The sequence below is a fragment of the Dunckerocampus dactyliophorus genome, chromosome 15 (assembly GCF_027744805.1).
Source record: "Dunckerocampus dactyliophorus isolate RoL2022-P2 chromosome 15, RoL_Ddac_1.1, whole genome shotgun sequence".
NCBI lineage: Eukaryota > Metazoa > Chordata > Actinopteri > Syngnathiformes > Syngnathidae > Dunckerocampus > Dunckerocampus dactyliophorus.
This window is the reverse complement of record NC_072833.1, coordinates 16,907,559-16,933,389: the sequence shown is the minus strand read 5'-3', so window position 1 is coordinate 16,933,389 and position 25,831 is coordinate 16,907,559. Positions and strand designations below refer to the sequence as shown.

The 25,831-nt window shown below is 41.5% G+C and overlaps 2 protein-coding genes and 1 long non-coding RNA gene across 6 annotated transcripts in view; 1 reads left to right on the top strand and 2 right to left on the bottom strand.

Moving 5' to 3' along the window:
• Nucleotides 1-7,852, bottom strand: part of dhx15 (DEAH (Asp-Glu-Ala-His) box helicase 15) — a 33,114-nt gene extending 25,262 nt beyond the window's left edge. Inside the window, exons 1-5 of the mRNA XM_054752570.1 lie at nt 7,681-7,852; nt 6,310-6,586; nt 5,383-5,561; nt 5,144-5,303; nt 2,107-2,325 (exon numbers count right to left, since the gene is read on the bottom strand). Of these exons, the coding sequence (XP_054608545.1) occupies nt 2,107-2,325; nt 5,144-5,303; nt 5,383-5,561; nt 6,310-6,586; nt 7,681-7,688 (843 nt within the window). The 5' untranslated portion in view covers nt 7,689-7,852. The remainder of the gene's footprint in view (nt 1-2,106; nt 2,326-5,143; nt 5,304-5,382; nt 5,562-6,309; nt 6,587-7,680) is intronic.
• Nucleotides 7,395-10,837, top strand: LOC129167896 (uncharacterized). Its single transcript, XR_008566182.1, has 3 exons — nt 7,395-7,423; nt 7,758-7,873; nt 10,397-10,837. It is a non-coding gene; the product is annotated as an uncharacterized LOC129167896 (long non-coding RNA).
• On the bottom strand, nt 8,616-24,120 carry LOC129167895 (coiled-coil domain-containing protein 149-like). 4 transcript variants are annotated; one of them, XM_054752572.1, is made up of 13 exons: nt 23,957-24,120; nt 23,168-23,329; nt 21,755-21,793; nt 21,568-21,675; nt 21,358-21,474; nt 19,625-19,797; nt 19,139-19,211; nt 18,991-19,072; nt 18,513-18,657; nt 18,355-18,431; nt 15,781-15,813; nt 15,120-15,212; nt 8,616-12,499 (listed from the first exon to the last, which is right to left on the bottom strand). In XM_054752572.1, exons 1-13 carry the CDS (start codon nt 24,005-24,007, stop codon nt 12,093-12,095), a joined length of 1,560 nt encoding a protein of 519 aa, XP_054608547.1. In that variant the 5' UTR covers nt 24,008-24,120; the 3' UTR covers nt 8,616-12,092. The 4 variants fall into 4 exon arrangements, with proteins under 4 accessions (XP_054608547.1, XP_054608548.1, XP_054608549.1 ...); XM_054752574.1 differs by lacking the exon at nt 8,616-12,499 and adding an exon at nt 12,509-12,982; XM_054752573.1 differs by lacking the exon at nt 15,781-15,813.
• Nucleotides 24,121-25,831: the final 1,711 nt, after the last annotated feature.

Sequence of the window (25,831 nt, the reverse complement as noted above, 5' to 3'; positions counted from 1 at the left end):
CCTCAACAATAGAGGCACGGGACATGGCCTATTCAGACTCAATGTTCGCCACCTCTCACGGAACATGGTCGAAGCTCTACCAGAGGTGGGAGTTGAAACTCTTCCTGACAAGGGGCTCTGCCAGTCGTTCCCAGCAGGCCCTCACAATACGTTTGGGCCTACCAGGTCTGACGGGCATCCTCCCCACCATCGGAGCCAACTTACCACCAGGTGGTGATCAGTTGACAGCTCCGCCCCTCTCTTCACCCGAGTGCCCAAAACATATGGCCGCAAGTCTGATGATACGACCACAAAGTCAATCATGGAAGTGCGGCCTAGGGTGTCCTGGTGCCAAGTGCACATGTGGACACCCTTATGCTTGAACATAGTGTTTGTTATCGACAATCTTTGACAAGCACAGAAGTCCAATAACAAAGCACCGTGAGGGTTCAGATCAGGGGGATCGTTCCTCCCAATCACGCCTCTCCAGGTCTCACTGTCGCTGCCAACGTGAGCATTGAAGTCCCCCAGCAGAACAAGGGAATCGCCTGAGGGAGCACGCTCCAGTACTTCCTCTAGAGACTCCAAAAAGGGTGGGTATTCTGAACTGCTGTTTGGCGCATAAGCACAAACAACAGTCAGGACCCGTCCCCCCACTCGAAAGCGTAGGGAAACTACCCTGTCGTTCACCGGGTTAAACTCCAACATGCAGGCCACAAGCCGGGGGCGCAACAAGAATTGCCACCCCTGCCTGTCATCTCTCACTGCTGGCAACGCCAGAGTGGAACAAAGTCCAATCCCTCTCAAGAGGACTGGTTCCAGAGCCCTTGCTGTGCGTTGAGGTGAGTCCAACTATATCCAGCCAGAACTTCTCAACCTCATGCATAATTGGTGATTCTAAATTGTCCATGTATGAATGTGAGTGTGAATGGTTGTTTGTCTATGTGTCCTGCGATTGGCTGGAGTCCAGTCCAGGGTGTACCCTGCTTAGCTGGGATAGGCTCCAGCATGCCCCCTCGACCCTAGTGAGGCTTAGAAAATGGATGGATATTGACGGTGAATTTTTTTTCCAAAAAATTTGGTGCCCCCTGGCCGCCGTGTCGCGCTTAGCAGTTACCTATATTTCTTAATGGGCCAGCTGGCTCTGAATTTAAGATTAAGATTTTTTGGTGTTTTTTTTTTTAACCATTAACAGTGGTTAACTTTCTTTTACACTTCCATGATTGACAACAAAGAGCTCCTGTGACATACAGTAGGAGCTCTTTGACAAGTATTTTTGCAGTAGATTCTTAAAAACAGCCGACAGCACCTGTCACAGAGGATCTTTTACTAGTGTTATCTTGTCCTTAAAATGAATATGTAGCTTAAGCACAGTCCAGCTAACTTCCTTGGTGGAGGTTTGGGAATCGATTACGCGGGTGCGTCCCAATTTTTTTCTCCATAAAAGTGTGCCGGCTAAATGTAAAAATCAATGTCCTTCTTCTCCAGGGGGGACAACTTTAAACCGCCAAGTATCGATCGTGTTTGGGTCAATGAAAAGCGGCATGGGCGCGTGCCGCAAACAAACACTTTCTGCTACAAGTGCTTTTGCATTGGCCGCATTAATACAAATAGTACAAATAAAGTTGTTTGCATTTCCATCATCTGCTTGCAATTATCTGGAAGTATTTGTTGAGCTTTTCTGTGTGTGCGTGTCCGGGTGTGTGTGTGTGTTTGTCTGTGTGTGTGTGTGTGTGTGTGTAGGTGCGTGTGCGCCCACCCAGCTGTAACCAAATTCATAATTCCGAAAGTGAACCCTGCCCTCCATTACACATCAATGAACAATAGTGAGCAGGGAAAAAATATAAATGACTTAATTTCAGGGAATCGTGAGGAGGGCAGAATGTGGGTCACTCGTCTCCTCTTTCCATCCCAACAACAACTCACCCTCCCCCCCTTCCTCACCTTAATGGATAAGCTATATACAGTATTTGAAGTTTTACTATTAACAAAACTCGTACACATTTAACACAGGTAAATCTGCCAAAATATGACAAAAATAATGTGTCACCATGGTGCTGGTTTGACACTGGAACTGATCAATTCCCATTATTTCCATGAATAGCAAATCCTAACAAATCATCCTACCTCTTGTCCGGTGAGGAACAGCAAAATGTCCCCTTCGACTTCCTCAAACATGTGGATCTGAATCACGGTGCGAATCGCCGCCTCCAGGTAGTCCCGCTTCGGTTCGGGCGTGTAGAAGATCTCCACGGGGTGCATGCGTCCAGGAATGGTAAGAAGGGGACAGCTGTCAAAGTACAGCTGGAACTTTCCGGCATCCAAGGTGGCACTCATTACAATAACCTGGAGCAGGGATATAAAGGAAGGTTAGTCTGTTGGCATGTTTCCATAATAAAGTACTTCAAGTGGCCAAATGCGGCCCCTGAATAACATCACAGTGCATTGGGAGTAACAAACATTTTTGCAGCATATTCCAAAAAACACCAAAGCACTCTTGTCAAAGTAGTGTTTTTGCATGGATGATTGTATGTTTTTGCAGTATGTCCCACAGTGCTCCTGTCATTTAAAGCAGGCGTCTCAAACTCGGACCCACGTTTTCCAACAGTCATTAAGTCACGACTCACTTGCTCACCCAAATGTATTTGTTTTTTAAAAGCATCAAATCGTCTTTTTGAACATTGATATACATAATTATATTGAAGGTGAATTTTTTGCCACCCTCTGGTGGCAATGGCACTCCTAGCATTTGCCTATATTGCCTAATGGGTCAGCCGGCTATTCAAATACATAGATAGCTATAGATTAAAATGAAATATCAAAATTGCACTAAATAAGGCCACAAAATGAAATATTTCACTTATAACTGTGCAATGACTATACATTAAGAAGGAAGATTACTAAAATATTACTCAATTTACTTCAAAATAAAAAAGTCAAACATCGTATTTAATTTTTTCATCAAAATTTTAATTAATTTGCATTTATTATTATTATGTATTTGTATTAATTAAATTTGTATTTCTAATAATAATAAAAAATTATTATTATACTATAATATTTGTATTATTTTTAGTAGTATTGTTATTAATGTATTTGTAATGCTTTAATGCAATTTTTCACTAGCTGTCTGCGACCCGCCTAAAATGGTTGCATGACCCACCGGTTGAGAATCCCTGGTTTAGAGGATCTCTGACTAGTGTTTTTGCATTCGGTGCCTAACAACAGCAGAGATCTTCTATCATATAGAGCCGTGAGGAGAAGGACACTGCGCTACAGAGAGACGGAGAGTGTCTCAACGGCTGCAGCGCACGTTGTGTCACATAAGGAAATTCCACCCACAATGCTGACTCCTAGGTATGACGGTAGAGCGGACAGGCAGGCGTTTCATGCCCAGTTTGAACTATTGGCCCAGGCAGGGGGGTGGTCTCCAGAATAAATGGCCCTCGTGTTACCTTCTGAATTAATCAGAAAAAAAGTTACATTTGTATATTGAATCTTTTAGATTTGCACATACCCCATACAACGCAACGAGAGCTGGAGCAGTGAGATGCTCGTCTCTTTATGGCACACTCTTCTCCAGGCGATATAATGGCGATCTAGCTGTGTGTCAGACGTATGGCGCGTTAAGCTCACACTCGATGTCCTTACCCTCGCACTCAAGCTTGGCCAAGACATGGCACGCATCACATAGCAAACAAATAGCACAGACATGAGGTGCATTCAAGGACATCGGGACATCCCAGAATTGAATTAATTTTTTTGCAAGACCGGGGACCCACGAACCACTTTTGGGTCCCGACCCACTTGCTGAGAATCACTGATATAGAGGATATTTGAATAAACAAATATGTTTTAATGTATGGCTTTATGACATTATTTATGATTATATTACCCATTAGGTGAGGTCAAATGTAAAGGTTTAACATTATATACAAAAAGGCCGGCCCCTCTGGTCCTTATCTTTCTGCAAATGTGGCCCCCAGAAGACTTCAGATGAACAGCGGCGGTCTACGCTGCAGAACTTGGCATCACACTCCGAAGCCAGTGACCTACACCGGGCTACGACAGTCCTTGGCCCCCCCATGTTGGGTACACACTGTTCCCTCTCGAGCCATTAGATAGAGTGCATTAGGATTCTGATGGGAAGCACGTTGCCACGTTTTCAATCTCAAACATTCTCTCCCCTGCTCTCTCTTCGCTTTACGCTCGGCGGGACACCATAATTGCTCTTAATCAAGGCAAATTAAACTTCCGAATTCGGCAAGGCGATAGGGTTGAAGGAGATGGAGGGGAAAGGCGAGTGAGGATCATTCCCAATAACCTCCACCGCCAGCAACAATCCATCTGATTTATGACAACTAAAGTATGTTGCAGAGTCACATTTAGGCCTTTGTTTGAAGGAAAGGACAGGGACGTGTTTGTCGAATTACAATTACAATTCTGGCAAAATGTGAATCACAATTTTCTTGCTTAGAATTAAGACCACAATTCTCTGGAACATTTTTCTTTTAATAAATTAATTAGGGATGTCCCGATATTGGCATAAAAATGTATGAGGTATGAGGTTTTTTTGCCTATAATGAAAGCCAATATGGCCCTTTAAGCGCCACAGTCGCAACATTGCTGAATTTGCTGCTATGAAGCCTCATGTAGTTAATACTTTACACAAGGAGATGGCGGACATCTCTGTAACTTCAACCTGAGCGGCAGTCGTGGCCGTGTTTCTGTGCAGTGTTTGGGAGTTTGTGGACTTGCGCGTGCTTGAGCCAATGCTTTGCTTGGTCGTGTTTGGGGTGGCAGAGTGTGGTCTGTTGTCAGGGAGCCGCTGGTGGTGGGAGGTGGGGTGGCAGGGGGCGGACGTGGCACTGGGCTCCTCGGCGGAGGGTGCGTGACTGGCGGATTTCTCGGGTGTTTGCTTGCACGAGTGTTGTGAAGTGTTGTTTGCTTCCTTAATAGAAATCAAAACAATCTACAAAGTCAAAACTTGCTCACCCAATGAAGGTGCTTGTTTGTGATGCAGTATAATCAAGAGAACTGTTGTCACTCAGAAATGAGATCGCATGTTGTCAATGTGATTTTTTTTAAAATCTCTTTTGTACCACCAGTCACTGAATAAAGTCAGAATGCAGGACAGTAGATGACAACAAAACAATCAGGTTACCTTGAGGTCATGTCTCCGGCGGACCACCTGCTTAAGAACCCCCATGAGGATGTCCGTGGTTAGCGTGCGTTCGTGGGCCTCATCCAGGATGATCACGCCGTAGCGCTCCAGTAGTGGGTCGTTCATGGCCTCCCGTAGCAACATTCCGTCAGTCAAGTACCTGCAAGCACAAGAGGAAAAAAAGCCTTGGTGGAGAGTCTGTCTGAAGAGGAGCTCAACATTTGTGAGCATGTTCTTACTTGAGGACTGTCTTGCCAGAGGTGCAGTCTTCGAACCGGATGGAGTAGCCCACCTCTTGGCCCAGCATCACATCCATCTCATCAGCCACCCTCCGGGCGACGCTCATGGCTGCCACCCTCCTTGGCTGGGTGCAAGCTACTGCCCTCTTGGGCACCATTTCCACACACCACTGCGGGATCTGAAAAAAGTGGAAATTAACTCTTTTAATACCCAAGACATATTTATATGTTTTTATAATCCCCAACGCCCGATCCCAGCAACGTATTTATACGTCTTTTACGTTTTTGTGCGCGAGAGGCAAAAAGAGGTGATGATGCAACTCTCCATTAATGCATTAACATTTCAGAGCACTTTTTAAGCCATAAAAACGGCCACAAAGTGGAAGAAGTACATTTGATAAGAGCTCGGCAGGGATCATGTGAATGGAAAAATCACACATGACAGGAAGGAGGAAGTGAGAGAGCATGGAGGAGTGTAGTGTGCAGAAGGTTACGCATTGTAGGGCAATTTTACTGCATGCACATGCACATGCACATACACATGCGTGCACACACATAGTTTGCTTAGATATGTGAGCTGTCACAAAATATTTGTCAAAGTGAAAGTTATGTTTGAAATGCAGTTTTTCTCCAGTTTCTAGTCAGGAACTGATATTTTCCTGAAACTTACCTATGTTCTACTGCAGATTGATAAAGAACCGAAAAAGGTGGAAACAAACTTTTTTTCTGATGAAAGACGGGAGACTGATGAAAGACATGATAGGGGCTATGTTTATATTTAAAGCCATAGCACACAATATTCTGTGTGCCTTGAAAGATCAGTCAAAATCGTCTAAAATGTACGGTACTGAAGGGGTTGTCTTTTGAGAAATGGCTGGTGTTGAATGAGTTCAAGGGTTTAATTAATTAGCATCCAGGCCACCTTACCTGTGTGGTCTTCCCAGAACCGGTCTCCCCAACCAGGACGAAACACTGGTGATGCATGAGGATGTCGGTGAAATTCTCTCGGTTCTCCCACACAGGGAGACGCTGACGTTTTTTGAGGATTTCGTAGTAACGAGGCGTGTAGGGCAGTTCAGTAAATGGGTTGATCTGCAGGGGAGTAGGCCTGTTGAGTGCCATCATGGCGGACTCCATTGTGGCTCGAGGCTGGCCCCCACGCCTTGAGCTCCCATTACCGCCTCGTCCCCTGTCCCAGTCACGCCTGGAAGACATATAATCATTGTTACAAAGACCGCCAGGCCAAAAGAATCGATTCCCTTAAAAGAGTCACAATTCCCATCACTTGTTAGCTGTAGGAAGTGTAGGAAGATCAGGGGTTCTATTCGTCAGGAAGAAGATTATATGCTGTCGTCAGAATATTAGTAGGCTTAATCATTTATTGGAACTCTTTATGCACGTTATATTTAGCAGTTAAATACTATATTACTTCTATCATACAATAAATGCATCCATCCATCCATCCATCCATCCATTTTCTATGCCGCTTCTCCTCTTTAGGGTCGCAGGAGCATGCTGGAGCCTATCCCAGCTGACTTCGCATCACGACCAAATGCCTTTTTCAATGGCAAGCAAAACTGGACAATAAAACTTCACTTCCGGTGGATGGAGTCATGTGACAACGTACCCCGCTTCCTAGAAGTGCCTCTCTCGTACTTTTGAAAAAAATACATTCAATATCGGCGACGAAAGGTGATCACTTCGTATCACTACACACGCCCAAATTACCAACAAACGGAAACTACATGCATGCTACTCACAAAAAGTTAGGGATATGGACAATTGTTATGTTAGAGAACAGCAAGTTGTACGTTAAGTACGTCACGTATTGAACATGTGCGTTCAGAATTAGAGAAGCTTAAATTAAGTTCACTTGTAAAAGTTATACAGTAGTACATTTTAGGTTCATCCTGAAATGTATGTGAAATGTCCCGAACTTTTTGTCTTGTAAGTAGTATATTTTATATGCCCTAGATATCGTTTTTGCTCACGTACTGTCGTTTTGGGTGGGACTTCCGGAGGGTAAAATCACGTGACACCTGTAAGTGCATCCTATTTATGCTAGGCTAGCTAGCAACCCGTGCTACACATCTACACTGCTTATTTGACCACGTTACACATCAAAGCCACCATTAATTCACTGAGTCATGTTGACTTTGTGTCGCGAAACATCACATTGGCAACACAAAACACCCCGCAAAAAACGCGGCTGGCGATAGGCTAACCGCTAGCAGGCTACATAGCATAACAAGGCGTATCGTTGCTAAGGCTAACATTACAACACCCGGAAGTGCTTACCTCATCATGTTTGTCCTTGGATTGTTGGAAGTGTTGTTTACTTGTTTACTAGCGTGCTCCTTGCATGTTAATCTAAGGTGCGATGGTGGTACAGGGATGCAGTGGAAAGTATGGTGGTGATGCTGCAGCGACCACCCCCTCTCTGCCACAAAGAGAATGCAGAAGAATTTGGAATCCTAGTGGACGTGTAATGGTGGGTGACCAGAAGTCCTTTTTTGAAAGTACGCGTCCGGTGTTTATATTTTGTCCTGGCCGTCCTGGGTTTTTTTTTTTTGTTTGTTTCTTTTTTTTCTTTTTTTTTAGAAGGTGATGAAAATGTCACCTTCAAAAATGCAAAACATATACATGGAGTTAATTCTCTGATGATTGCAGAGTTGAAGTCTCGTAAAATTGGGATGTCATGCACCACAGTGGTTCAAATTCAAATTTCTTGTGACTGTAGGGCACGTTTTTCCCAAAAATATTGGTTACATTCCAATTCTTAAGTATTAGACTTCAGGTTCCTGTGTCGTTCTGTTTTTTGGGATCATTTTTGTGCTTTTTTTTAACATTCTTTCTTTGGAATATGTATCTTTGGTAAAAGACAGTACTTTGTAATATAACAATTTTTATCCATACATGGGGAGGAAATTTTCAGTGTCCAGTGTCAGCTCAAACCATTGCACATGAAGAAGTGGGCGTGTGCTCTTGATAGTTTGTTTTTTAAAATAATTTTTTTGTATTATTTTTATTTTGTTTTGTTATTTTACTTATTTTAGATTAAAAAACAGATCATGAATAAAATAGCGACACCACTTATTGGACTTATTTATTGCAACAGTATATTTGGCCACAACATTTACATATAAAATAAAAGAAGTTGCGCCACTCTTTCAGTGATGCTGTCTCAGCTTCATAATAAATGAGATCCAATTAAAATAAAATAAAACAGCAGCTTCTTAAACATTAGCAATTTATTGCACCATCTTTAAAAAAAAACACATTTCCATTAAAGTGTTGACATTCAGAGCTAAGGTGGTGAAACACAAAATATATGTCACACAAGGCCCACAAGAGCTGCAGCATCTTTGCCAAAAACTGTGTGCGTTTTTCCTTACAAATATGCAAATCTTTCTTTAAGGCATGCGAGGATGCAGTATTATCTTGCAACTTCATTAGTTCACACTCCCATCTGGTGTTTAAACTCCTTTGGGGCGGAGGAAAAGAGTGTGCCAAATCAGCTGCCTGGCGCCAACAAAGCTCGGGGTTTACGCTACTGCTCCCATTACTCACATTTGGGATTAAAAACATAGAAACTGTACTGCGTAAGCAGTTGTGGGCTCCATGGTGGTGGGGAGAGAACAGCTGTCACCTGCAAAAGTTAGTAAGGTCCCATATTATACTACTTTTTTTTCATTTTAGAATTTAGACAATTTAAAAGTGCTTTTAGTAAGCCCCAATGGGAACACATTTTGCGCGTCTGTAGCTTTAATGCTAATGATCTAACCCTTCTATGAAACCCTTCAGGACCCCTGAAAAATAAAGTTATTTATGATTTAAAAACTAAAGGTTAAAAATACTTAACCTTTTCCCCTTAGGTGCCAAAACGGTCTCTCTCATAAAAGTAATGCAAATGTAATATATATATATATATATATATATATATATATATTTTTTTTACTTTTGAATCAAGGTAAAATGGGTGTCAATGGAACCAAATCCATTCCACAGGTAAAGAGTGTACAGTCGTCACTACATTGCGGTTCAAATACTGCTCCCTCACTCCATTGCAGTTTTTCGAAAATTCGTAAATAAATGATTGCTGTTTCGTGTTTGACTATGACCTATTATTAGTCAAAAAATATTGAAAGACAAGTTCTATGTAGTATTCTGGCCACTAGGCGTCAGTAATGTTACATTGATGAGACATGACATTAGATCACCTTCACACTGCCTGGAGTCAGCCATGGCATGTCTGACATGACATAGTGAAAAAAAGTTATCCTCCCATTCCATGTGGAAGTGGTATGTTTTTGGCTTCTTACTTTGTCCTTCCCGACTTCATTTCAAACCCTTTCTTAAGTTTAAAATAAATTCGAGGCTAACTAGTTAGCTCTGTATCATGCTATGCTTAAAGCAGCGGCCGTCTGGTGTCCCTGCAGTGATCCCGTAGCCTGTGCGAGTGTAAAGGTGACTATAAGGGTGTTACTTAATGTCTACAGGGCTCTAATAATGTTAAAAAACATATTTGGAAAGTCATAAACAGGTTTTCTATGCTCTAGCCCTGAAAATATTCCATTAATATTGAATCCTACTTTGCAGAAATTCACTTATCGCGGTCGCCCTGGGACCAATTAACTGTGATAAACAAGGGCTGACTGTATAGGCATATATTCAGTTATCAATTATATACGTCTTCATGGTCATCAAATAAAAACAAATCCTGGTCACATTTCACACAATTAGCCTTAAAACTGACCGATGTATAATTTTGGTCCCCTCAGGTGCCTCGAAGTGGGCACAGGAGGACATTAGCAACACTAGCGTAGCTATCTGAGCTACAGTGCTAACATTACAGGCACACTTTAACAGCAACTTTGCTGAAGAAAATCAAATTTACAGTTCCCACTAGAGCCCGACCGATTTATCAGTGGGCCGATTATGACATATCACTGATTAATCAATATCGGTGAACATGTAACTGATATAGTCTCTTTTTTGTTTTTTTACTGTGCAGAGATTCTGTCACTCCGTTCCTGTGTGTCTCACTGTGCTGCTCCCTGCCCGAGTACCTGGCCCTGCCCCCCTCACACACAGACAGAGCAGCAAGGTGCCGCTCTTCCTGCCTCACTCGGCGAGGAACGGCGAAACAAACGACTTTTTTTTTTTTTTACACCACGGTAAGCTGTGACTTTGTAAAACAATATAACACTACACTTTACTGCCACGCTGTCAGGGCCTGTCAGGGAGAACATTTCTAGTATTTTTCCACGCAAGTTTTAGAAAGCGTATTACAGTGTTTTAACCCCGTGTAAGTTGCAATAAACAAAGATAGATGCAAGTGTTCATTCACATGTCCATCATTATCCAAGACTCTTATGCAGCGTTTTCAAGTGTAATAAAGATGTGTGCAGACATACACGGCGTCCCACTTCTCTCCATACTTCCATGCAGGATGTACAGGGGCTCATACATTCAAAAGTTAGTGTTTTCATTCAAAGGAATGTATTTAGTTGTAATTATATTGTTACATAAAATATAGTTTAGTCCCTTGTATTAAGTCTAGTAACATGATGCATGTTTTGATTATATCTTATTTCGTTTGTAGTCAACTTTTTTTTTTCACTTTTTTTCTTCAGCATTTGTTTTTGAGTTGTTTGTCAATACTCAGTGGATGCAGATAGAAGTTTTCAATAGCTAGTAAATATAACCAATTGATGTTGGGAAGAGGTTTTTGTGAATAAGCCTTTTATAAATACATAATGTATTAGTTAGAAACCACCTGACATTAACCTATGTATTACCACTTTCAGGCGAGTAAAATGGTCAACCATAAAATAAAATTCTAGGCTAATAACCAAAATGCACGAAATGTATGTATTTTCATTTGGCAGGCAGAGGAGAAGAGTATGTGGTGGAGCCACTTCACAAAAGGCTCAAAACAGGCGCGAGTGAGATGCAACATCTGTAGTGTGCAAGTTAGCCAGGCCTCCAGCACCAGCAAAGCAAAGAACACTACGGATTTGTAGCAACACCTAAAAGTAAATCACAAAGAGGCATGTCCTTATGTTGACAGTCTTACGAATTAAACTTCCTTATTTTCATTATTTATTATTTTCGTCTTCTGCTTCTTTGTGTTAAATCGTATTGTGGGTATTATAATAATGTATGTTCATGTACAGTATATATATCCTGTGTATATCAACGGGCTGTATTGGATATTGACTGTTTTCAGCCCCCATAGCGGCATCGGCCCCAGAAATCCCCTATCGGTGGGGCTCTAGTTCCCACGTCTGTAGCTGACTGATAGTTGGCAGAGCTTTATTTTAAGATGTGTCGTGAAGCCTATATTTGAAACGTGAGCATTTCAGTGTTTCTTCTTTCAAAAGTGGAGCAAACAAGTAAGGGAGATGATGTATTTTTCTCACGTTAGGTGCTTATAAACTGGCTCGAGGGGCAAACATTACTGTTAGAACATCAGAAAATCTTCAATGTGGATTTTTGATTGAGCTTTTAAATGGTGACGTTGTATAAGGCACATCTTAACGGTGATGGCTAACTTCACAAGCATCCCTCAAGAGGATGAAGAAAGCAAACAATGGGAATTGATCTAATTGCAGGGGGAGAAGACTTCCTGGAGGATAGATGGTTTGAAGTTTTTCATCCAAGAAAGAGCTCCCTCTCTGACACTCAAGTCTTTGATGGTTTCACAATCAGGCCAAGTTCTGACATGTGTCACGAGATTGACAACGGATGTCCCACTCCTCTGACTGTAGTCCAGGTGTATCCTGGGAGTTGTAGTTTGATTCGTGTTTTATGGTAAGCCATGTAAGTTGCGATTCATCGGGAGAAACATTCAACGCCAAGGCCGCATCCTCTCCCTCCTCCACCATCGAAGCGAGGTCCTCCTCCTCGGCGCCGTTCACCTCCCGTCCCTCCTCCTCCACCGGACTACGCACTTCTTCCTCCTCTTCCAGAGGCGTCACCGTGTCTCCTCCTCCTGTCACTTCAATCCCATTTCTCTGCACCCCTTCGTTTTCGGCCCCATCTGCACCAAGATGGCTACTGGTGACGGAGTGACGCTCCCACTGTGATTCATGGGATCTTGTGTCATCTGATGCTAGTTGGAGGAAGAAAAGACAAAGATGGGTCATTTTAAACATGTTTTTTTCTTGGTCCTGAATTTTTTGTTGTTGTTTTTTTTTTAAGAATTGCATTTAGTAATATAGTAGTATTTATGATACACTTCATTATATAACATATTATTTATAAACAGTGATTTGCCGGTGGTGGTGTTATATTTTTGGGTGAAAAAAGTGTAATCTGGAAGCAAGGATGGAGCGCATATTGGAAACAAAGGAAAACAGTGCCCTCTGCTGGATGTGGTAGGGCCCTACCATTTCTTGCCCATTATTTTTAGTGTTTAAACATGGATTCAGGATGTTAGGTTAATTGGCGACCCTAAATTGTCCATAGGTATGAATGTGAGTGTGAATGGTTGTTTGTCTATATGTGCCCTACGATTGGCTGGCGACCAGTCCAGGGTGTACCCCGCCTGTCGCCCAAAGTCAGCTGGGATAGGCTCCAGCATGCCCCCGCGACCCTAAAAGAGGAGAAGCGGGAAAGAAAATGGATGGATGGAAGATGTTATCTATTTCTTTATACATTTTGTACAATTGGGTCACTACTTTATCAAAAAAAAACACTTGGAATAAACAGTGATATTATAACAAACTGGACCATTAGTGTGTACAGGTGGTCTCAGGTTACCTGCGAGTTCCGTTCCGAGATTGCAAGTCAGATCTTATACCTAAATTGTAGCTAAATTAACTCCCAAGTCACTCACACTGTACACAGAACACATGAAGGACATAAAATACTGTAATAAACTACTACATACAAGAATTAAATGAAACCGTAATTAAAAAAAAAACCTGAAGCACTAGCAACCTTTCCATCTCAATCAGACGATTATGCTGCTTGGTTATTACTTTCGCTTTCAGAGGATTAGCTACCTGGCAGTTTTGGGTACTGTAGTGTTAGAGTTTTGTGATTTCCGACCATCTGTGAGCATAACTTGTGTCCTGACTGTGTGTGGCTGCATGTGGAGAGGACACTACAGTTTGCTGCTGATGTTTTGGCGTGGTTTGGTGGGTAGCAGCCTGTATTGTTTTTGCAATAATAAGATTGTTGATCAAGCGCTTCCTCATCATTCAGGTGGATGTTACAATGCGATCTTTAATGGCGATTGCGAGAGTGCAGCCGATACTCAGCACATAGTGTATTCTTCGGCGGCGAGTCTTGTATTTATGGACCAAAATGAAGTTAAAAGTTGAATTAATTTAACCATGAAACAACAATGCCGTAAACCAAGGACCTCCTGTCTTTTATTAACATAAAATGAATTGCAAATGAAGACAAATAGTGCCATTGGCTGGATGAGGTCAGACAATAACTCTGCTTTCCATTATTTGGATCTGATTTAAATTTTTAAAAATGTATTCATTTATTTTTATTTTATTTTATTTAACAGGGTGTCTGCAGGTTTCAACAAGTCAAATTTAAGACTTTTAAACTTTTTTAAGACAATAATGAATAGAATTTAAGAACCATTTCACATCCGTACTGGCAAAAACGTACAGAAGACATGAAGCAAAATCAGAGGCCTGGAATTACTTGCATATGAATTTATTCTCAGCTCTTTCACTTTGGAATAAAAAAATGCTTAACCTAACTAACACCACTCTATGGCAAGCTAATGTATGTCTCCATACACTGGCCTAAGCCGCACATTAAATCGGAGCCACAAATCGGTACCAATCTTTTCCAAGTACGTCGGCTTTCTTGATTGAAAATTGAAACATTTAAAAGCGAGACTAAAGTTTATGCATTTCTTTTAAATAAAAGTAATGCTCATACACTTTTTAAGACCCCGTGGATAACCTGTTTAAAAAATATATTTATTAGACAAAAATGCTTTTTTTTTTTTTTTTTTTACACAATTACATATTGGAACTAAAGAAAAAAACAGTGCCATCTGCAAGATGTGGCGGGACACTAGCCCCCTTGCCACAAAAGCAAACTGGCCCCCGGCCTTAAAAGTCATCACAATGTTTGTGTAGATGTAAGAAGTTATTTCAATGTGACTGAAGTGCTTCCATGCCAACAGTCTAAATATAGCCTCGGAGACACAAACAAGAGGACACCAGGCAAGTGTGACACGACACACCTCCACGGGAGCAACAGCTTAGTTTTGCTTGTTCTTCTTCGGCAAAATTCAGCCCGCACTTTGGGGGACTACTGACCCATATTTTTGGACATGCAGGTAAAAGGGGAAAAAAAAAAAAAGGTTAAAGACTTTCAGAAGCGCACCGTTGCAGAAAAAGAATGTGGCCACTTCAGGGCATCCATATTTATGGACACACATTTCACACTCAACAGTTTGTGAATGTCAGTGGACGAGAATTTGCCTCACATTTTTAAAATGCCATGACATTTGTGGCAGCTTGCACCAATGAGAAGGCAGGAAAGAAAGGGACACTGTGTGGCACACTGGTGTGGGCAGAGCTATTCAACTGGTGGCCCACGGGCCAAATCAGGCACAGGAATGACATCAGACCAGCCCACGATTTCTGTTCAAAGTATGAGTTACCAACAGATTCCTAAAACCAGCAAAGTGCTCCTCTCATATAGATGATCTTTAACTAAGAAAAAGTTAGACACTGTGTTGTAACTGTTACCTTTGGGTGGATGTTGCTGCTGTGACGTCGTCTCCCGGGTAGGACAAAGCTCCGGCAGGAGGTTTTCATTCGGCGTGATGTCGTGCCGAGCCCCTGTGAGAACGACAGTGTGAATGACGCCATAATCAAAGCCTCACTTCCCTGTCATCTGTCTTCATTAGCCTCTCAGCCTGACACCCCATATGCTACACACAAAGACACACAAAAATGTGCCCATCAACCTGTTTTGGACCATTCAAGTGTGAGTAAAACAAAAACAAAACAAAAATGGAGGACCATGAGGGTGAGGGTGACGTGAGGGGTGCTCCATCAATCATTTGGTTTTCACTCCAAACAAATAACTGTTAAATACGCATCATCCCACACACACCTCTCTCTCTCTCTCTCTCCCGCTCTGCGGTGGTGGCCTACAAATTCCCTAATAATGGGCACATTCCCCTAAATGTGTTTGTAATGTGGGCAATCATTTTCAGTAATGGACGCTTGTCAGTTTTATAGCGCTGAGAATGATGGCGCGCCGTCGTTGGCAGCCTCTTAAGCGGCGCAACATCCCCCTCTGGTGGAGAGAATGGGAGCTACAGACAGTTGATGGGGTGGTCAATGAACACACAGTGGATGGGCGGGGCTAAGCTAAACGGGATAGAAGACATACAGTACATACTCCCGATCCCAATGGATATGCGGTACGTCAGGCCTGAGATGCAGTCGCAGGGGAGAGAAAAAAAAACAAACACACCATTATGTCCAAAAAATTCTCAAGTTTGTGTGCAAAAAATGGAAATTCAAACACGGTACAGGGCAGATCCATTTCGACGAGTCAAAAAGCCGCCCAGTTCCAACGATACAATGTAAAGTATAATAATATACCTGATATGTGATAAGGTGTACAACACATACATATAATATACAAAACGTCATTACAATAAAGGATGTACAATACTATATGAAGAATAAGGGGACATTTGTGAAGGGTTTGTTAGCAAAAGCATTTTTTTTCCAATTAAAAAGGTGCTGTCTGCCTGGGTTAGATACTGCAAGGGGGCGTCAACCTTTCCAAAACTGTATATTTCGTCCACTTCCTGCCACACCCCTTGTAACACACACGTCACTTATGTTTGTTGTCAGTTACTGATAGCGATTTGACAAAGTTTAGCTGCAAACGATAGCTGTCATTGAATGCGTGGCCTACCACAACCACACGATGACTCCAAATTGTCGGTCGCTTCTCTGAGATTGCTGCTGGACGTTTGCAGGCGCTATGTACGTGAATACTAGTCAGCAGTGAATGAAAGCCATGAACGGCAGTCATCTTATCCGGCCCACGACAATTTTTACACAGTTTGTCTTTTAAATGTGACAAATATAGACCTTTATTTGTTCAAGGTGTTGTTTTAAACCACTATTGGTAATACAACCCCTGGCAAAAATTATGGAATCACCAGTCTCGGAGGATGTTCATTCAGTTGTTTAAATTTGTAGAAAAAAAGCAGATCACAGACATGACACAAAACTAAAGTCATTTCAAATGGCAACTTTCTGGCTTTAAGAAACACTAAAAGAAATCAAGAAAAAAAGATGTGGTAGTCAGTAACAGTTACTTTTTTAGACCAATCAGAGGGAAAAAATTATGGAATCACTCAATTCTGAGGAAAAAATTATGGAATCACCCTGTAAATTTCCATTCCCAAAACTAATACCTGCATCAGATTAGATCTGCTCGTTAGTCTGCAGTTAAACAGGAGTGATCACACCTTGGAGAGCTGTTGCACCAAGTAGACTGACATGAATCATGGCTCCAACACAAGCGATGTCAATTGAAACAAAGGAGAGGATTATCAAACTTCTTAAAGAAGGTAAATCATCACGCAATGTTGCAAAAGATGTTGGTTGTTCACAGTCAGCTGTGTCTAAAATCTGGACCAAGTACAAACAACATGGGAAGGTTGTTAAAGGCAAGCATACTGGTAGATCAAGGAAGACATCAAAGCGTCAAGACAGAAAACTTAAAGCAATATGTCTTGAAAACAGAAAATGCACAGCAAAACAAATGAGGAACAAATGGGAGGAAACTGGAGTCAACGTTTGTGACCGAACTGTAAGAAACCGCCTCAAGGAAATGGGATTTACATACAGGAAAGCTAAACGAAAGCCATCATTAACACCTAAACAGAAAAAAACAAGGTTACAATGGGCTAAGGAAAAGCAATCGTGGACTGCGGATGACTGGATGAAAGTCATATTCAGTGATGAATCGCAAATCTGCATTGGGCAAGGTGATGATGCTGGAACTTTTGTTTGGTGCCGTTCCAATGAGATTTATGAAGACGACTGCCTGAAGAAAACATGCAAATTTCCACAGTCATTGATGATATGGGGCTGCATGTCAGGTAAAGGCACTGGGGAGATGGCTGTCATTACATCTTCAAGAAATGCACAAGTTTACGTTGACATTTTGGACACTTTTCTTATCCCATCAATTGAAAGGGCGTTTGGGGATGATGAAATCATTTTTCAGGATGATAATGCATCTTGCCATAGAGCAAAAACTGTGAAAACATTCCTTGAAGAAAGACACATAAGGTCAATGTCATGGCCTGCAAATAGTCCGGATCTCAATCCAATTGAAAATCTGTGGTGGAAGTTGAAGAAAATGGTCCAACCTGCAAAGCTGATCTGGCAAAAGCAATCAGAGAAAGTTGGAGCCAGATTGATGAAGAGTACTGTTTGTCACTCATTAAGTCCATGCCTCTGAGACTGCGAGCTGTTATAAAAGCCAGAGGTGGTGCAACAAAGTACTAGTGGTGTGTTTGAAGTATTCTTTTGTTGTTGTTTTTTTCATGATTCCATAATTTTTTCCTCAGAATTGAGTGATTCCATAATTTTTTCCCTCTGATTGGTCTAAAAAAGTAACTGTTACTGACTACCACATCTTTTTTTCTTGATTTCTTTTAGTGTTTCTTAAAGCCAGAAAGTTGCCATTTGAAATGACTTTAGTTTTGTGTCATGTCTGTGATCTGCTTTTTTTCTACAAAATTAAACAACTGAATGAACATCCTCCGAGACTGGTGATTCCATAATTTTTGCCAGGGGTTGTATCTGCTAGCCGGTGGTGGTGTTCTTCCTCTATGTTTTGTTTTTAAAAAAAAAAGTGTAATTTGCAGCTGAAGAGGCACAGCACCTTTAAATCGTTTATGGATTGAGGTACAAAATGTAATTAAAATGTTTTACAACACACCTGGCAGACTCCAAAACCCTGCGACCTCCAGCGTCTTCAGCTTCCTTTCCAAATCTGCCACTCTGTTTCCAAGTATCCTGCCAAGCGAATACAGCAGATCTACGTAGTGTTTGCTTTGGAGGCGGGTTAGACCACGTGGTGGTGGATAATTTAGTCACCTGTTGGTGTGGCGTTGGTGTTGGATGACCAAGTTCTTCTCGTGGATGGTTTCCAGAAGAGCCGTGGCCAGGGACTTCAGGTCAGAAATGGACTGCGGCGTGGCGGGGAGGCTGCAGCCGTGCTCTTCCAGGAGCATCTCCTGGACTGAGAGAGAAAAAACTGAAAGTGTCATCTTGTATTCAAGAGATTTATTCATTTCTCTTTTTACGTCTTTGGTTATGTCGGCACATCTAATATTTAGGGTGGTCTTTTTTCCCCCCTCGAAAAAAGTCAGAAAATGGGTTGTCTTACATTTCATTGATTTATTCATTGTATCTTTTTTGGCTTTGATTTTGTTGGGTCATCATATTCAGGGTGGTCTTTAGGGAGAAAATAGGTTGCCTTTTATTCATTTTGCCATTTATTTGTCTTTGATGTTGTGTCAATATGGTAAATAAAGGTTAGAAACAGGCCGTTAAATGAAATTTGCACACTAACCTTGTTTGGCCGAGAGGACACCTGTGAGTGGACTGTTAGATTTCCCATAGTTGCTGGAGTTTTTCCTTCTCTCTAATGCCGTCTGCAAAGATTTTAGCATTATTTAGAGTTTTGTTAGGGATTTATTAGCCTTTAACTGAGCCTTTACCTTGTACTTCATGATGTTTGATTTCAGCAGGTTCACCTCCTCTTGTAGTTGTTTGAAACGCTCATGCAAATACCTTTCAAGAACAAAAAATGGAAAACCAAAAACTAGATAAGCGACAGAGCGGATCCATTTGGTTTACAGTACAAGCCAAAAGTTTAGAAACACCTCATTCAATGCACTTTCTTTATTTTCATGACTAATTTACATGGTAGATTCTCAAAACTATGAATGAACACAAGTGGAATTATGTACTTATCAAAAAAGTGTGAAATAACTCTTATATCTTAGATTCCTCAAAGTAGCCACCCTTTGCTTTTTTGATGTGCTGCAAACCCTTGGTGTTCTCTCAATGAGCTGTCACCTGAAATGGTTTTCACTTCACAGGTGTGCCTTGTCAGGGTTACTTAGTGGAATTTCTTGCCTTATTAATGGGGTTGGGACCATCAGTTGTGTTGTGTGCGTCCAAACATTTGGCCTGCACTGTACCTGTTTTCCATGCAGAGGGCATCCAGGTCAATGATGCGCGCCTCACGGTTGCCCAGGATGTGGTTGAGCTCCACGTTGAGGCGCTCTGCCTTCTCCTTGTAGACACCGCGCTCCGCCTTCACGTCCTGGAGCTCGTCCGTCAGAGCCTTCCTGTTGTGCTCCATCTCCTCCATCTGTTATACACCACAATATACAATATATTTTACAATACAATGTATGCGATACGGTATATGATATAAAAAATGACTTGTGAAATACTATACTTTTACTCTGCAATATCTGATATACACTACACATTATGGGACTTTCTTATATTCATTTTTGATTTGCGTTTAAGTGAGTGCTGATAATGTATGCATCATTGTACATCTAATATCTCACTTAACTGATGACCAGATGTGTTATAATGTGAGACCAAGTCAGCTGTGGTTGATTTTTCAGGCTTTCCGTTGGCCAAAAGGCAAGACAGCCGGTGAATTTGTTTCTACATGGACAGATATCTTTTTTAAAAACTCCACTCGTACGGATGGACATTTTTTAAACACCCAAGTGGAGGGGGGTAGTGCCTTTTTGAGAGCTTGTTAGCTTCTTATCACTAGCAAACAATGGTAATTAAATCTCAAAGATTTTTTTTTGTCATACTGAACAAGCAAACTGAAATGAGCGAAATGCAACAAAATGCATAACTGAGAGCAGCAAAGCGTACAAGCACATTTAAGAGTCAAAATGAGTATCACGTACCAAAAATGCAACCATGCTGGCAGGTCTGTATACGTACAATGACATAATACAAATAAGGTTTACAATCCAATATATGACACGCTATATCTTAGGATATCTGTTACAAAATGATACGTTGCATGTATGAGCTACGATAAAATACGTGATTCAATATCGATATTATATTCAACACCTATTCGATACATAAGACATGATAAACAATGCAAAATATATCATAAATGATGCTATACTGATATGTTTACAATTGATGGTATTCATAACAATAATACAATGTACAACTGCGATCTAATATATCTTATCTCTGGAGTTTTCTAAATCTAATAATCTGGAGAGATTATTATCTTATTACATGGCTGTTTGACGTGTGTGGCAAAAGGCAGTGTGCTAGCATGAATTAACTTTACAAATGTGCACATTAGCACTCAATAAGTCATCAAAACTTACCTTTATGCATTCACACGTAGTATCAGCATTTGAGACCAAATATGAGGTGAAAGAAAAATGCTAAAAATACAGTAGTAGTCTATCTGTGCGGCGAGAGAAAGTTAACACACGCACAATGGACACGCGTCAAGTAAGACGGATGTAACAGAGAGAATCCGGCAACTTTTCAAAATAAAATATCATGGAAATTATTTTTCTTTCTGTGCGTCCCGGTAGCAAATGACCCACGGCCCGGGGGTTGGGGATCACTGCCTTATAAGATACCACAAACAATGCAACATAAATGATGTTTTGCAATCCAACATGTGAAATAGAATACATCCTACGATACAATATACAAAACAATTTGCTCTATGAGAGCAGAGAAATCAGAACCAATAAATAAGTTGACAAAGACAAACTGACACTAATGCTGGATTCAAGAAAACTGGCAACTAAAGTGATCGCCATTTCACAGTCGCATTCCGAGAAACTCAATTTTATGAAAACAAAGAAACTTCCCATGGCATTCCATACGGGAATATTTAGTGGACGACATTGAAATGTACCTGAAGGCCTGCTCTCTCCAGCCGGCAAACTAAATCTTCCCGTTCATGGGCGGGGAAGTGGCGGGCGCCGACCTCATCATCCCCTAGCCTCTGTCGCGTGATGGTCATTCGCAGGAGCTGCCGCAAAAACAAAGATAAAGAAGAAGACAACGCTTCCGGTTTATACTTGGGAAAACTGTACAAATTTAATGGGCCGTGCCTCGTCTTTACCTTGTTGTCCCCCTGAGCCTCGAGCAAGCGCTGAGTCAGCTCCTTCACCTCCTCCGTCAGCTGCTTCACTCGCTCCTTGGAGTCTCTCAGCAGCTGTGCAAGGTTTACCTGACCAGGGAGCAAAGAAAGCACTCAATCAGGAAGGCATGCAAGGGATGGACGATCACTGGATATTGGGGGATTTTACCTGGTTGCGTTTCTCCGGCGGTAAGGATGGGTCACCATCCTAAATTGTGCAAAATGACACCGTTATTGTGGCAGTGTGCAGGGTTTTTCATACATTCATTTACTTGTGGCGGCCCACCACAATTAAATTTGAACCACCCCAGAAGGATTTGGCGCTTGGGTGATTTGGTGCACACCCTCCGGGGACTTGATCACCCCCGTAGGGCCTTTCTCAGCCGAGGGTGTATAGGTACGTATAATGGCCGAAACAGCCAGTGAGAGCTGGGGTCTACTACTGAAGATGTGAATCCTAAATCAGTGATTCCCAACCACTGTCTCGTGGCCCTGTAGTTACAGCATTAGATGATTTGGTCCAAAAAGTATTTATTCACCACAAATAGCGTATCTTTGTTTATCTAGCTATGCCAGTGATTTATAATGACAGGCAGAACTATTAAATTCTCTTCCACAAGATGGCAGGAGGTACATAATTAACCTGTGCATCCACCTGCTGCCATTTATATAATATTTTTGTAGGATGGTGTGTCAGGAGATTTTTCTAATATAAAATATCTGCCTTGGCTCAATCAAGGTTGGGAAACACCGCCCTAGACCACCGTCCACAAGAGAGTGCCCACCTGAAAATTCTCCTGTGTCAACAACAAGTCCATTCTCCACTATGTGCTTGCACTTGATTGTTTACATCTTGTCCTTTGTTTGTGAAAGCTGAATATCTGGATACATCCAGTGACTGCTGAGAAAGATCAGCTGACGACAGGGGAAAGTCCTTGTGGCAGCATGTAGAGACAGCTGAAGAGAGGTAATAGACCCCACAGGGACGGACATGGGCTAGATACCCAAGCCTGTGGTTTCCAAAACTCACCAGTTTATGGGAACAACCTGCCTTAACTACAAAAAGACAACGAAAGAAAATAACCTCATAGTCCGCGAGAGGCGGGGTGCAAGAAGACTCATCGGCTGACAACATGGTAACAGACTGGATTGGATTGGAAACAACAATGCGCAGGAAAAGCACGAACCAGGAGAACACCACAGAAACTGCCGTAAAACAGCTGCAGCAGCGGCCTGCAAATTGCAGATATGTGTTTGTGGATGGAGGAAAATGATGGGGATTCATCAGGGGAAGAGAAAGTCAAATAGTTTGAATGAAGCACAGCAACCCGACTCAAACCGAGGCATGCAGCGTATAAGTACCACTGTCATGGAAGTAGGATCCTCAAACACAGAGAAGGTAACATCAGAAAGTTCCACCCAACCTCCCAGACCTGCAATTGTCTCTTGCAGTATTAGCCACATTTCACCTCTATTCCGCTCATGTTTGTTTAAGATAGTATTGTCAACATCTGTGCTATTTGAAAGCACTGTAAACAGAAATAACGCATATTAAAAAAAAAAGACGATGTAGTCCACTCACAATGAGCTCCCTGTACTTCTTCTTCAGCACCTGGTGACGCTCTCTGAGCTGGTTGGCCATCAGCTTGTACTGGTCTCGCTCCTGCTGACAGGTGTCCAGCTCCTTGGACAGAATGAGGAGGGCTTCTTTCTTACTCTCTAGCTTGCGTTTACACACCAGGAACTAGCACAAACAACAAAAAGAAACAGAGAAGGTTAAATGATATATTGCGATTGGCTGGCGACCAGTCCAGGGTGTACCCCGCCTGTCGCCCGAAGTCAGCTGGGATAGGCTCCAGCATGCCCCCGCGACCCTAATGAGGATTAAGCGGTATAGAAAATGGATGGATGGATGGTTAAATGATATATGCAGACAAAGTTACAGTAAATGATGTGCTCGAAAACGAGACGCTGCATCCTAACTAAATGAATTGAAAAAAGTTATACCGTTACAATATTGGACATGTTTGGACTGTGCAAATGTCTCAGTTCATAGCAGCAAATGGAAAGGTAAACATGACAGATAAGGCGTGTAAAGACAAGTAACACAAAGTAAACAACAGCTGCTGCTCCTTCAGCATTTACCTAACAGTAGCCACAACCTTAGGTACACCTAGCATCACTAACTCCCATATCATTTGGTCGTGTATCCGATGTAGTGTCCGTGAGTGCAGCGAGTGAATGTTCCCAGCTTCCAAGTGCTTTATTCTATTAAAATTACTAGTAAATAGGGTTTATTTTAACGCAGCTAAGAAGGAGAGTCCATATGTTGGAGAGCCTTTCATAACGCGGTACAAAGCAGCAGACTCACCTCGCTAACCAGCCCTTGCCAGTCACTCTCGCTCCGCTTCGAAGACTGCATCTTCTAAATGAGTAGCGAATAAACGGGACGTTTTGAAACACTGAGAATAAATAAATGACTGTCGTGTCCGCCTCCGTTAGGAACGCCTCATTTTCTTGTTTATCCGGCTACGTCATAACCAGCGGCGGAAGAGAAATATGCTTCCGGTTTCTTTCAAAATATAACCACTTCCGTCTTGTTTTTAACGTCCATAGAAATACAGTAGACTGCGCATTGAGCGCGGAATCATACGTCGACGATACATTGTAGCAATGTTACAAAACCCATATTTTAGCAATGAAAAAATCTGACAGTGAGCGTGCGCGCTCTGTAGCAGAGTCCGCGCGGAAGTCCTTAAAAATGCTTTTTAAAATAAGATATCGGGTGTATTTTTATACGCAAAGATGTTTGTTTGGTAGATTACTTTTCATCTTCAATTTCGTATTGAATTTATATTGAGTGTTGGACCACATCAAGTCAATTCGTGGTTGGAAGTACAACTTACAGCCTTTCAAATTCATGGACCGGAGCTATAGAAGAAACGAATCCAACAAAGAATACACAGCGTGTTGCTGCACTGTAGTGTGAGGCATATACAAGTACATGAAAATTTTGACACTTGATTTTCTTCCCTGGACTTTTTGATTATCGAAAACATGTAAATTGATACTCTGTTGACAGGTTAACTTATTATATATTTTGTAGTACGTTGGTGCGTGGGTCGATTACAACTTGTCTTGACTCAATGTTAAAGCAATGAGGCCCAAAGGCAGTATTTTCCGGTATAAAATCTGCTCTAACTTCTTTCATATTTGGAGTAGAGAAGTAAATGAGTTATCAAATTAAAGTTGAAGTCATGCTTTATCAGATAGAATTAATCACAGACTTGACGTTACACATTTCCAAATATTGTAACATTGCTATACATAGGATGTGACAGGAGCGAACGGAGAAGATGCCTCATTTATGTGCTGCATTTAATTCTACCAACCAGTTATCTAATGGGATTACTTTTCACAGGTAACACTGAAAAATACATCTGATTGTAATTGGCCATTATAACAGCCATCCATTTTCTATGCCACTTATCCTCATTAGGGGGTATGCTGGAGCAGGGTACACCCTTCAGTGGTCGCCAGCAAATCGCAGGGTCATTATAACATAATTTTATTACATCATGTTTTAAGTCAATTTGCTTCCCAAATATATACTGGGTATGTATAAGTGAATAGGAGAATAAAACGCATTAACTTAATTCACTTTGTAAAAAAAAAATTTTTTTAAATTGCTTTGTGAAGCTAGGTCAATTTCCTTGCGTTGTTTATGGGGCAGATCTGCCACATCAAATATGGCGGACACGCTGACGTATAGCAGCAATGGACTAACCCTCCCATTTAGCAATCTACCTATATTATGTCTAACTTAATATAACATCTGTCTGACCATTTGTGTTTGTATTTCATAATTTGGCTGTATCTGACAGTAAATATATTTTTAAATTCTTAAAACACGTTCATGAGGGCGGAAGTAGAAATTGTTTAGTTCTGTGTTTGGGGCCAATAGGAAAAAAGACATATCGGAAATGAAATACAAATCTTAACTTAAATGTTATGCTCGATACATAATAGGATGTTATGACTTTGTTATATTATTTGAAACATTTTTATTGAGATTGCAAAAAAAAGACAGAATGGGAGTTTTGAGTTTCGTTTGGGTGTAATTACGTGCAGACAACAACAGAGGGCAGAAAAGCACCAGCATTTGAACATTTGCGATCAGTGAGCGTCAATAAATTAATGGTATAAATTTGCAAAATCTTCAAATTACCTTTAGTGTAAATTATAA

Coding starts and splice junctions, on each gene's coding strand:
- LOC129167895 (XM_054752572.1), bottom strand. CDS start 24,007: ATGCAGTCTTCGAAGCGGAGCGAGAGTGACTGGCAAGGGCTGGTTAGC. Junction 19,798..21,357: donor TGGAGAGAGCAGGCCTTCAG/GTACATTTCAAT, acceptor GGTGTATAACAG/ATGGAGGAGATGGAGCACAA. Junction 18,432..18,512: donor CACCAACGCCACACCAACAG/GTGACTAAATTA, acceptor TTCGCTTGGCAG/GATACTTGGAAACAGAGTGG.